This window comes from Protopterus annectens, chromosome 6.part0 (genome assembly GCF_019279795.1).
Source record: "Protopterus annectens isolate FY-2018-M chromosome 6.part0, PAN1.0, whole genome shotgun sequence".
NCBI classification, from domain to species: Eukaryota; Metazoa; Chordata; order Ceratodontiformes; family Protopteridae; genus Protopterus; species Protopterus annectens.
Window position 1 is genome coordinate 1,442,750,914 of NC_056737.1, and position 13,681 is coordinate 1,442,764,594.

General features: G+C 32.0%; 1 protein-coding gene across 1 annotated transcript in view; it reads left to right on the forward strand.

Annotated features, from left to right (window-relative positions):
* The window catches only part of THSD7B (thrombospondin type 1 domain containing 7B), a 6,482,604-nt gene extending 6,481,119 nt beyond the window's left edge, over positions 1–1,485 (forward strand). The window contains exon 29 of the mRNA XM_044074964.1: positions 872–1,485. Coding sequence (XP_043930899.1) covers positions 872–953 — 82 coding nt within the window. The 3' untranslated portion in view covers positions 954–1,485. The remainder of the gene's footprint in view (positions 1–871) is intronic.
* Positions 1,486–13,681: the final 12,196 nt, after the last annotated feature.

The window sequence follows — 13,681 nt, forward strand, 5'->3', positions numbered from 1 at the left end:
TATACCCTTGTTCCCTAACTGACCTTGGTTAGATGGTCATTATTCACAGAGCGAGTGTATGATCAGCACTGACTGCCCCCTGTCCATGAGGGACATAGGTGCCACTCCCAGTTTTCATGATCCCTACTTGATTTTCATCCCAATATTGTGGTGTGAAAAGTTCTACACAAGGGATGTTTGCACACATGAGCTTGATTCTGGATTTGTAAATGGGATAAGAGCATCCCATTCTTGTCTGCTAAATAGGACAAACCATTTTCTAATGGGGAATTTCTTCTGGAATTGCTTCTGGGTTTTTAAATGGGATAAGAGAATCCCATTCTGGTCTGCTAAGTAGGACAGACCATTTTGTAATGGGAAATTTGCCTAACCAACATTGATTTGTTTGACTCAATTTACTGTCAGATGTCTTGGAGGTAGACAGGATTCTGCAAATTCAATTCATAATTTTTTCCCATCTTTCATTAGCAGTTCAGCAGAGCACCATATTCCTGATCTATACTAGAAGCCAGGCAGAATTAGTTTGTAGTTATTTTGTATTTCTGAGGGAAAAAGAGATGAAAATTGCTTCCTGTTTACCTCTGCTCATTTCTAGACCTCAGTTATGGCAGCATAGACACCTCTAATCCCACAAGTCAAACTCCTACCTTATCCATATTTGCTTTCAGATATTCAATGTGTCATTACAGCTTAGTATATATCTATAAGTACTTTAGACAGTTAAACAGCATCAGGCAATCTAATTTATGTATGAAGATTCTTTTAACAGAAACTGTGAAAAGATCTGATTTTAAAATGTTGAGCTTATTATGTTCAGTATATCAAAAAATATATTTATATCAAATATTGGAATCATTTCTGTTTCTTTCAGTAAAAACCCAAAAGAAGAGGAAATTCCTGCTCCGCAACAGAAGCCTCTTGCGTTAGCATATGATGGAGATGTTGATATGTGAACAGAAACTGGCTGACCTTAAAATAAGGACATCTGCTGCCTTAACTTTTTTATGAAAATCCCGTTGCAGTCTTCTCACTGCAATACAGTAGCAAGATATTTTGGTTAGCATTTGCATCAAGTACAGAGGAGAGTTAAAGATGAGCATCTGGCCAGGAAATCAAGTGTTTGTACTACAAAATGCCATGGATATCAGAAACTGTAATGTCAGAAGCACAACGACAATCCAAAGGATGGAGGCTCGATTCAAAACAAAGGGCAGTATCTCACAAAAAAGAAACTACAAATTAACTGAAATCAATTTACTGAAAATAACCTTTTCATTCTATGCACTATATTAGTGCAATTCTGAGTAATTTTCAGATTTTATCAGTGAGTTTTCTAACAATTTCTTTGTCTGTAAAAGAGTTTTGATGCAAAACTACATGTGATGAAAGGCATCAAAGAAAAATGATACAGTTAATTTGTGCTGTGTGGTTCAAATGCTGATTTGAAGTCTTATTTCTCTTAATAAAGTCAGTTTTATTACCATTATAAAATGTATTGTTTTCTCTTTCTCTGTATACACGTGTGTGTGTGTGTGTGTGTGTGTGTGTGTGTGTGTGTGTGTGGGTGTATATATATATATATATATATATATATATATATATATATATATATATATATATATATATATATATATATATGTATAGAAATATATATTTATATATATATATATATATATATATATATATATATATATATATATATATATATATATATATATATATATATATATATATATATATATGGTCTATATTAAATCAGCGAACAGTTAAGAAAAGTGAACGTTGCTTTATCGACCCCATGTAAGTGAAAGCTTACAATCCTGAACACTTAGAACAGAGATTTTTTTTCCCCAGGGAAAAAAAAAAATTGCTGTTCCAAAAAAGAAAAAAGACTTTGTGCCCCCCACACACCCCTACTTAAATATACCAACTCTGAGATCGCAGTACAGTGAGAAAAATGGCAAAATAACAAAGGCATCCAAGCGATTTCTTTACCAGGGAAAGAATTTGCTTATATGCCGTTTCGGTATTTTGCCGTTTCGTGCTTTCAAGTTCGATCAAGGCACATTTGAAAGAATGTGTCTTCGATCATATAATAGGAACCTATATGTATATATATATATATATATATATATATATATATATATATATATATATATATACATATACACACACACACACACAAACATGCGTTGTTTGTCTTTTTTCTTCATATTGATAATCGCATACTATACTATGACTCACATTTAGTTTCACGTTTAATTTGGCTAGTTGTGAATCACTTTATGGAGGTCTGTTTGTCATATATGTAAACAAGAGCTCATGAAAAACATGGTATTCTCTGTGCTGGACAGAACCCTTAAACATCCCATACAGAAAGTGTCAACCCTTGTACTTGATTAGATCTATTCCAGTGTGGCTACACTTCATTGAAAGCTATGCATCAACATCAGGGCAATGTTGATACATACAACTGATCATGGAATTGTGAGACACACTAAAACAGTCATGGGCCAAACATTTGAATCATTTTTGCTTCACATTTCTTTGAAATGGATAGTGGATGGGCATTATTTTTCTGGAGTATAAGAAACTGAACAATTAGCATCAGTGTTGTGATAGAAAAAGCCTGTATTTTAGAAACATATATGGTCTGTACTATGAGCTATATCTGAAAGGAATGGCTGTTAAACTTGCAAAGCTGAACATGATTTCTACAGTGCTCTGTTTTGCAAGGCTTAAATAGTGCTATTACATGAAAGCTTTGCATTAGCACCTGCTCTTATTATTTTAATTGTGGCCTGAATAGCAAAATGAAGTTTATTGCTAACCAGATCATTTACAGTTTTGTGCGAGAAAGGCATGGCTAACTGAAGAGCAGGGTTGTTCAACCATTCTGGCAATGGGGACTCACACAGCAGATTTAGGAAGTGATCCAGTTCATTATCATTATGCAGACTATATTTGCTGATTATGCCTGTATCAGAGCTGAAGTGATCCTTCTCAACCTCTTAGCACCAGAAATCTGGACAGATCCAAAACTAATGGGGAACAAAGGCCCAAAATTAGTGCCACATTTTAAAAAGTGCTCTTATAAACTTAGAAAGTTGCTAGAATAACAGGTTTGACATTAACCTGTATTTTCTTTTTTTTTCAAAAAATGTTTTTTTTATTTTTTTATAACAAGAATAATAACAGTAATAACATATTTACACTCAAAACTGAAACAAATTATTTACAAAGTCCATCACAAGGAAATACTTCTATATACATTCAGGAAATCATCTAATACTATTTTAGTAATGATTGTAACTTTTCCCAAGCAATTAATTTGTGTGTTAAATTCTTTGTATTCATTTTTAAACTAGATATTTCTTTTTCACATAAGGTCCTGGCTAAATAAATAAATTAATTTCTGAAAGATATAGGAGAGTTAGTTTTCCAATTTTTTTGTCACAACCTTTCTTGCTACTGCAATTATTGACCAAAGAAGGTGTGTTTGAGATCTGGGTACAATTTCTGGTACTGGTACATTAAATAAAATGAGTGAACTTGAAATTTTACAATTATCATTCCATAAGGCCTTACAGAAACATTCAAATTCCTTCTAAAATTGGGGTAACATATTACGTGCAACAATCATATGAAACCAGTCTGCTTCTGTAGCTTTACACCTCCAACATTTCATATCATTTGTTTTGTACATGTTTGCAATTCTTTGAGGTGTATAATAACTTCTGTGGAGGAATTTTCACGTTTATATTTTCCAGTAAGGATAAATTGTTTTTTATACTGATTTTAGAAGTAATTTCTTGTTTTTAGTAGTAAATTCTCCATTATTTATTTTGGTGGAGTATTCCCAAAAAGAAGTATTCGTGGAATTATTATCAGATCTAATGACTTTATATATTAGGGATATAAATGAGGTGCCTTTAAAAGAACCATCAATTATATTAGTCAAAAGTTCTAGTGTTTTAGGTATGTTGTTTCCATGGGTTTATAAGGAAAATACAGTTTTGTTATATATAAATTTTCTGCAGGTTTGTATGTCTATCCAGTTATTATTATGTAGGCTGTATCTAGTAATTAGATGGTTAGCTGAATAAATTCCATTAGTGGATAAGAATTGGTTCCATTATATTAAGTCATTATTTTTAAATTCAAGCATTTTATTTTTATCAAAAGATATTAAACATTCATTACTATAAGCAATAGGAAAAATGAATATTAATAAGCTTTTAATTGACTGGTTAGATTGGGTGATTTTCATGAAATTTGTTATTATTAGACTGATAAAGGAGCAAGATTTTAACTTCTGCTTATCTTGTATGTATATTTTTAAAAACCAAATAAAGGTATTTTGGTGTATTGTAGTTAGAGGGTCAATTAACGTTCTATTATTGTTTAATAAATTTTTTTCATGTAAAAGTTTCCAATATGAATTATATGAGGGGTTTAACCATAAAAGGATTATACTAAAAATAGAAGCATTTACATAATATTCAATATTAGTAAAACTAATACCTCCTTCTTCCCAACTTGCCACATGTCTTTGTAAAGATGTTCTGTGTTTTTGAGGATACCACAGAAATTTTAGTAAGTTATTACTAATTTTTTTTTTTTTTTTTATATTTTCTTGGTTGGGGGAATGATTAAAGACTGACTTATATAAAGAATTTTAGGTAACACTATCATTTTAATTAGCATTAGTCTGTCCACAAAAGTAAAATAAAGTTTGTTCCAATTATCTGTGAGATTAATAATTAAATTTGTTAAGATATTATAGTTTGTAGTAATTGTATTCTTAAGAGTGGAATTAATTTGAACACCCAGGTATTTATTTTGCGTATTGTCCCAGTTAAAGCATTTACAACTTTTCATTTTCATAGTCATCTTTTTATTTATTAACAAAGTCTGGGTCTTGTTATGATTAAATTTTAGTCCAGGTAAACCTTCAAATAAATTTAAAGTGTTAAGTAGCTGATCTAAAGATGTATCAATGTCTCCACTAGTTAGTAAAAAATCATCTGCAAATAGCTGAATCTTTGGAAATATATTACTATTTAAATTATAGCCTTTAATGTGAACATTATTTTTAATATAGTTGGCTAGTGGTTCTACATCTAGAGCAAAAATTAAAGGCGAAAGAGGGCAATCTTGTTTTGTTCCTTTTGTAAGTTTAAATGAGGGGATAAGAAAGAGCCCATCTTTACAAAAGAAACAGAGTCTTCATAAAGGTTTCTAATTAATTTTATAAAATTTAGGGAACATTTATAGTGTTGTAAAGCTTTAAATAGATAAGACTAACTCAGTGAATCAAAGGCTTTGTTTATGTCTAGACTCATTATTGTTAATTCATTTTTATTTTTTTTAGCTAAATCTTTAAGAGTCAGAAGTCTTATTATATTATCTTGGACTTTTCTGTGTTTAATAAAACCCGTCTGATCTTCCTCTATTAGGCTATGTATAATGGAATTGATTCTGTTTGATATTATGCTCATGAAAATCTTTTAATCTATATTTAATAGTGTGATGGGCCTATAGGAGGAACAGGAAGTAGGATCTTTATCAGGTTTAAGTATGGGAGAGATTAATGAATATCTCCATGATGGTGGGATATTATAAGTAGTTTTGATTTCCCAAAATGTGTTTAGTAGTATTTTTAAGGTATTATCAGGAAGGATTTTATATATTTCAGGAATTAAACCATATAACCCTGGTGCTTTATTAGTTTTTAAGTTGTTTTTAGTTCTGTAAATGTGAAAGGGCTATCAATTTTAGCAATATTCCCAGGGGGTAAGGTCTTTAGAATATTATCAGATAAGAATTTGTCTAGATTTATATTTTCATTTATTGGTTTGAGAGTATTTATATTCTCATAATGTTTTTTGAAACCTTGTAGTATGGAATTTAAATTTGTAGCTTTTATTTTTCTCATATTTTCAACATATGTAATTTCTTTTATGTGATTTCTTTCTTTCAAGTACTTTGAGTGTACTGCATTTCTATGTAGACTTTTAGGATTGCTAGAGTATGAACATAATTTAATTTTCTCTAGATTTATAGATATTTTGTGTTGCAATACGTTTTGATATTCTTTGTTTAATTTATTTATATTATCTAAGACTTTCTTATCATTTGGTGTTAGATTACCTTTTAAGTTATCTAATTCAGTTTGAATATCTTGTAGTCTTTTATCCCATTCCTTTCTTTTTTGCATATACCACATTTTAACTTTTCCATATAATACAACTTTGAGGGTGTCCCATAGAATTGTATCCGATACTTCTCCATTGTTATTTGTTTCTAAAAACTGATTAATTTCTGATAACATCCATTCTTGATAGCCTTTTATTTTCGTAATGTAAGCTGGTATTCTTTGGCAATGTATTAAGGATTCAGTTTGAAAAGTTATACTAAAAGTAATGGGATTATGATCAGAAAGGGGACAATATATTAATAATACATTATTTTTGATTGTAAAGAATTTGACACTAAGACTTTATCTATATTAGTTTGTGTACCAAACCTATATGAATAGTGAGACAACTTTAGGGAAGAGGGAAGTTTTATATGGTATATGTCTTTTAAATTTCTTGTATTGATATAAGTATGTAGGTGTTTTGCTACAGGGGAGGTCTTGAAGGTTTTAGAACTCGTAGTTTCATCAGATGAAAGAATACAATTAAAATCCCCTGTGACTATCATTTCTCCTCTAGAATGTAAAGTTATAATGTCTAAGTATTTCTTTACTGACTTTGTACCAATTCTAGGGATCCAGTAAGAGTTTATGACTGTATAGTATTTCCTTTCAAGCTTAATTACTACTAAAGTTAACATACCCTCTTTGTCTATATATGAGTTTACAATTTCAGGAAGCCTTACACTTTTTTTCCAAAGAATTAGTACACCTCTTCTTTTGTAATTAAATTGGGAACTAGTCAATATTTTATAGTTTTTTAGTGTTAGCTTATTTAAGTCTTGGGATATTAAATGTGTCTCCTGAAGAAATACTATATCAGTCTTATGTAAAGAAAGGTATTTATTAATGCTTGCTCTTTTAATATAGTTATTTAGCCCATTAACATTTAATGATAGACAATTATACGTTAAGACCATTTAAAATATATAATAGTTCAAAATAGCTATAATGATTTCCTAGGGGATTAACCTTGTAGGTTATAACAAAATTTGTTATGGACTGAGTTTCTGTACTAGCTAAAGAAGGTAAAATAGTATTTACAATAACATCCTTCTTCATGGAACCTAGTGTTCCTGGCTTAATATGTGTTACATACAAGCCACAGGTCTGCCAACACATATTCAATAACACTGGGTCACTGCAACTGCATGCTTCATTAATAACCAAAAAGAAGATATGGTTATATATTGTAGAGTCTATATGAACTAATATTTTGATTAAGGTTAAATGTAAGTAATATATAATACCTTACTATTCTTACAATCAGTCATTCAGAGAATGGTAACAACAAACTTTTAAATCTGTGTGTGCATAAACTACCCATTAATTAAAGTATTTATTCTATTATAACCATCATTTCCCCTCCCCAAAAAACAGAAGTTTGTTTGAATAAACTAGGTCATATAAAATTTAAGAAAAAAGAAAATTTCAGTACTTTACTACAAATGTTATATTTCATGGGGTGTCAAGTTGGGGAAACAGTATTAAAAAAAAAAAAAGAAAAGGAGTATGCAATAGTACATTTATTTTTTGACCTTCATCCACAATATTTTAACATTTAACATTTGGTTAATCTCTATATTTTCTCATAATGTGTCTTGCAAGGTACTAACAAGATTTAGAGAAAAAAAATGCATCACATCATAAAGTTAACAAGTTATGGCAACAGTATAACACAGTATCCCTTAAATTTATTACAAAAACTAAGGGTGAAATACTTTAGCATTGACGTTTTAACCAATACTTCTTTAGTATGTAATGCATTTGTACACCATCTCTGCACATAACCAATGTTCAAAAAAATGTATTGTATTAAGTGGCTGTACTGCTTTTTTATTATATTTTTATTGGTACTCTTCCATTATCAGAATAACACCCCCAATGAGCTGATGGAATATCTTGCATTACTTTTTCAAGGTGTGTGTTTGTAAGAGGGACAGTACCTTAACTTAATAATGTCCAATTAAGTTATGACATTTTCAAAATGTTATGACACTTTATTTCTTGTAGGTAGTACATTTCTTTCTACAGCAGCTTGGCACTGCTGATGAATAATGTGAGTAGATTAGGTAGTCCATTGCTTATGAGTTATTGCGAGCAAGACCCCTTGAATCTAGCACAAGATTCAGTGGCAGTTCTGTTGCACAAAAAGGGGGAACTTCACAACTCGTTTTTATTTTAGTGGAATGACTTTCTTAGCAATGAATGCAGCAAAAGGATAGTTTTACAGACCAAAGATTAATATGAATTTGTGTATCGTTTTTATAGGAAGACAGAATCATTTTGTTTGTCTATTTCCTAATTATGCTTCATATATAGATTATACATACAACAGTGGCTGCTCAGTCATAACAAAGCTTTTAACTTCTTTATTGAACAATCAGCAGTGAAGACGAGAAATAATGGCTTTAAAACCTTACTCTATCTGAATTCCTGTTAATACAACACGTGTTGTATTAACTTTCATTTTCTAAACAATAATAATTATGTATTTCTTGGGTTACTGCCTGAATGCAATGTAGTGCTTTACCAGAAAATGAAGCATTTTAGAAGGAATAGCATGACAGTATGAGGCAAAATCAGGAGGACCACTCTACAAATGAACAGCAGTGCAATCATTACATTGGAATTGTTGCCCTGACAACAAAAAAAGCACCTTCTTATTCAAGCAGCATTATAAACCTTGTAAAACATATAGATATTTATTTTTATTTGTCAGGTATATTGAAATAAAGCTTGTTTTATGTTTTGAGTTACTTTGCCATTTTTCCAGCATTCCGATTGGTCCATTGGTCTCAAAGAGGAACTTCAGGTACAGAGGTCAATTGTGCAGGTCTTGCTAGGCATCTCAGTTGTTTCTGTGAAGAAATGAAGCTCGTGGATGGATTACAAGCCTCGAGCTGCATTCAAAAACTCTAATTTCAAAACCATTTAGGTAAGAAGGTGGGAATTATATTTAACATGTATCAAATGATTAAAAAAATGTTTGTGAAATGCTGCAAGTTTATTTGTGTTGCAAATCTAATGTACTGTAGAAAAACGTCAGTTTAAGCACATTTACTTCCATACTGTTTAAATACAGGCATAAAATATAAGCTCTATCTTAAAGGTTATTTATAACTGATATGTCATGCTTGCTTCACTAAATGAACACATCTCCAGTACATTGTTAAACAACATAAACAGAGCCTTTTTATAAAATCAAGACATAGAATACTATAACCACACTGTAAGTGAGACATTGCACTTATGTAAATCCCAACATGTCACATTAGCTATATTTTATGAACTTTTTTTTATGTGTGTTTACTTTTTAGGTATTAATAGAAAAAATAAATAAATAAATAAAATAATAATATATACTTTATCCAAGATGTAGTTTAATTCATGGAAGTACAGCTAGGCATTTCTTAGGTACCTTGCAGCCTATGCTTAATGTAATGGATACATTTTAATTACTAAAGATTATTAAGAATAACAGCTAGGCATTTCTTAAGTACCTTGCAGCTTATACTAAATGTGATGGATGAAGTTATGTTACTTCATATATCTATATTATTGATTTAAAATAGCAATAGAGATATTAATGAAAATAACAATTATATTTTACCTCGTTTATCTTTGTAGCAATCTGTGATATCAGAATGTTAGTTGACTATTCAAAAGATTTAAGATAGAGGAGACAAAAAAGGCAAAAAGTACATTTTGTTCATTTGTCTTTGAGTTTCTTCTTGTCTTTCACAGTCCAGTCAGACTTTGTTGCTGCTTGTCTCTTTAATGTGGAAGTAATATCCATTTGATCTTCTGTAGTTACCAGATTATTCTTCTTTATAAAAGTGTTTGCTTCTTCTAAAGTTTTGAAGGTTCTTTTCCCCTCAGGAAGGCAAAGTCTAATTTTGGCAGGGTATGTTAATTGTGCCTTAATACCAGCTTGCTAGAGAGATTTGATGAGAGGAATGAAAGTTTTTCTCTTTGTAAAAACAATAGTATAGTAGTCATTGTCAAATCTAACTATCTGATCATTTATTTTTATAGGAGAGAGAGCCCAAGCTGATTTTAAGATCAGATCTTTGTCCTGGCTAAACATTGGTTTTGCTATTATTGATGTAGGATATGTCTTCTTATTGTTTGATGGGATTGTAGTTAGTGATCTATGGGCTCTTTCAAAACCAAAAGAAATAGCCTCTGGTAAATTTATTGTTTTAGGGATCCATGTTGTCAAAAAATTAATAATATTGTCTCATTCCATTCCTTCTGGTATACAGTATATCCTGATGTTATTTCTTCTGGTTCGGTTTTCTAAATCATCTACTTTATTGATGAGTTTGTTGTTTTGTAATAGGAATGTTTCCATATTTTTCTCTGCATTTATCAGTCTGCTGTCAGTATCCGAGACAGATTCTTCTATTGCTGAAATTTGTATTTTCTGTTGTTTTAGAATGTCACTCATTTCAATTTGTTTATTGGAATCTTCTTTTATTTTATCCACTTTTGTATCTAGTTTGTCCATTTTTGTTAATAGGTCTTGGATATTTGTCAGAATGGAGTGTATCTCTTTCTTCAGAGAGCTGTCTTGCTGTGTAGATTTTAAAAGACTCATCTTTTCTTTAAGTACAGTTTTTCCTTCGTTCTTTCTTCTTGTTAGTTTGACAAGAAAATCTGGATATTTTTAGATGAAAAATACACCAAAAGAAAGCTTTTGAGTTCTACTTTATAGAACTATTAATTTGAAATTATTTGTGGTGAGTTTTAGTAATAAATTCTATCAGGAATGTTGAAAAGCTGCAGAGCAGAGATTTTATGCTGCTATCAGGCTTCCATCCAAGCCATGTCCCCCTAACATATATTTTCTGATGGATATGAAGCTTGGAACTCAAATGTCTGTAATTATTTAGTGACTTCATTCCTCAGTGATTTCCCAGAAATTGACAAATTTTACGAGGAATAAAAAGAAAATATAAGACAAAAATCTATACATTCTGTTAAAATCTGGACAGTTGAGAACTACAAAGAACCTCTTAGTCAAGCAATAAACAAGAAGATAGGGGTCTCGGTCAGTTCTGTGAAATGGAATAAAGGATAACATTAGCTGCTTGTAAACAGCACAGAGGGGTTTGGATTGATTTAAGTAAGAAGTCTTTGCATATAGTATTTTACTGTAATTGAAGAAATCCAGATAAAAGTATTTTGCAGCTAATGGAAAACCACTCATCACTCAAAGCCCATCCTAAGTATATGGAATTCAAGCTAAAGTAATACAAGACAAGAATAGTTCATATTCTCAAGAGCTGCTCACATGTGGGATAGTCCTAGTACATTACACTCAGAAGTGAGACATCTGAAATTAGTTCTGTTACTCCTATGAGCTGCTTACATACTGGGCAGTCTTAGTACATTAAACCTAGCAGTGAGACATTAATTGTTTCTGTTACTCCCATGAGCTACTCACACACTGGAAAGTTCTAGTACATCACACTTAGTAATATGACATCTGGAATTATTTCTCTTACTGCCATGAGATTCCTGCACACTTGGTAGCTCCAGTACATCACACTTAGCAGCAAGAGATCTAGAATTTTTTTTTCTGTTACTCTCATGAGCTGCTCACACACTGGGTTTTCCTAGTACATCACACATAGTAGTCAGATGTCTGGAATTATTTATGTAATGCCAATGAGTTGTTCACACATTGGGTAGTCCCAAGTACAACATACTCAGCCATGAGACATTTGAAATTATTGATGTTATTCCAATGTGCTGCTCACACACTGGGTAGTCCTAATACATTTCATTGAGCAGTGAGACATCTAGAATTACTTCTATTACTCACATGAGCTGCTCTGAAACTGGGGAGTCCTAGTACATCACACTTAGAAGTGAGACATATGGAATAATTTATATTATTTCAATGAGCAATCATGCCTTGTGAATCCTAGAACATCATGTTTGGCAGTCAAACATTTGGAATTATTTCTGTTGTTTACAATGAGTGGCTCGTACACTGTGTAGTCCTAGTACATGACACATAGCAGTGAGACATCTGGAATTATTTATGGTACTCCAATGTGGTACTCACATACTGGATAACCCTAGTATATCACACATAGCAGTGGGACATCTGGAATTATTTATCCTGGTCCAATGAACTGCTCACACATTGGGTAGTCCCAGTACATTACACTTAGGAGTAAGATATTTGCAATTGTTTGTGATACTCCTATGAGCTCCTCACACATTGTATAATTCTAGTACAGTATATCACACTTAATGGTGATATATCTGGAATTATTTCTGTTACTCCCAAGTGCTGTTTAAATTCTGGATAGTTCCAGTACACCACACTTGGTAGCAGTGAGACACATGTAATTGTTTCTTTTACTCCAATGAGCTAGTCACATATTGCATAGTTGTAGTACATCAGACTTAGCAGAGAGACATCTGGTATTGTTTTTGTAAATCTTATGAGCTGCTCACACACTTGATTAGATCTAGTACATCACACATAGTGCTGCTCACATGCTATGTAGTTCTAGTACATCACACTTAACAATGAGACTTCTGCAATTGTTTCTGTTACTCCATCAGGCTGCTTTCATCCTGGATAGCCCTAATATATCACACTTGGTATTGAGATACCTGGTATTCCTTGTATTACTGCAATGAGTTGCTCACACACTGGGTAGTCCTAGTGCATCACACTAAGCAGTGAGACATCTGGAATTGTATCTGTTACATCCATGAGATGCTCACACATTGGATAGCCTCAGTACATAACTAGCAATGAGATATCTGGAATTGTTACTATTACATCAATAAGCTGCTCACACACTGGATAGTCCAAGTTCATCACATGTAGCAGTGAGACACCTGCTATTGTTTCTGTTATTGCAGTGAGCTGTTCACACACTGGGTAGTCCTAGTACATCACAGCTGGCAGTGAGGCATCTGGAATTGTTTCTTTTACTCCTGTGAGATGCTCACTTACGGGGTAGCCTCAATTCATCACACTTAGCAGTCAGGTTTATAGAATCATTTCAGTGACGCCAGTGATTACTCATGCATTGTGAAGTCCTAGTACACTAACTTAGTAGTGACATATCTGGAATTATTTATGTTACTGCCATCTGCTGCTCATATAGCCAGTAGTTTAGACACCACACACATAACAGTGAGGCATTTGGTATTCTGTGTGCTACTTCTATCAGCTGCTTATATACTGGCTGGTTCTAGAACATCTCACTTAACAATGAGACATCTTATATTACTTCTGCTATTGCCATCACCTACTTACACATTGATTAGTTCTGGTATATCACACTTAGCAGTAGGACAATGCGTATTCTTTCTGCTACTGCCATTGGCTGTTTATACATTGGCTTGTTCTAGTACATCACACTTAGCACTGAGACACAGAATTGTTTTCTACTTGCAGAAAAGTGTCATTCTGGCATCAGTAGTACAGATTAAAGAGTTATAATT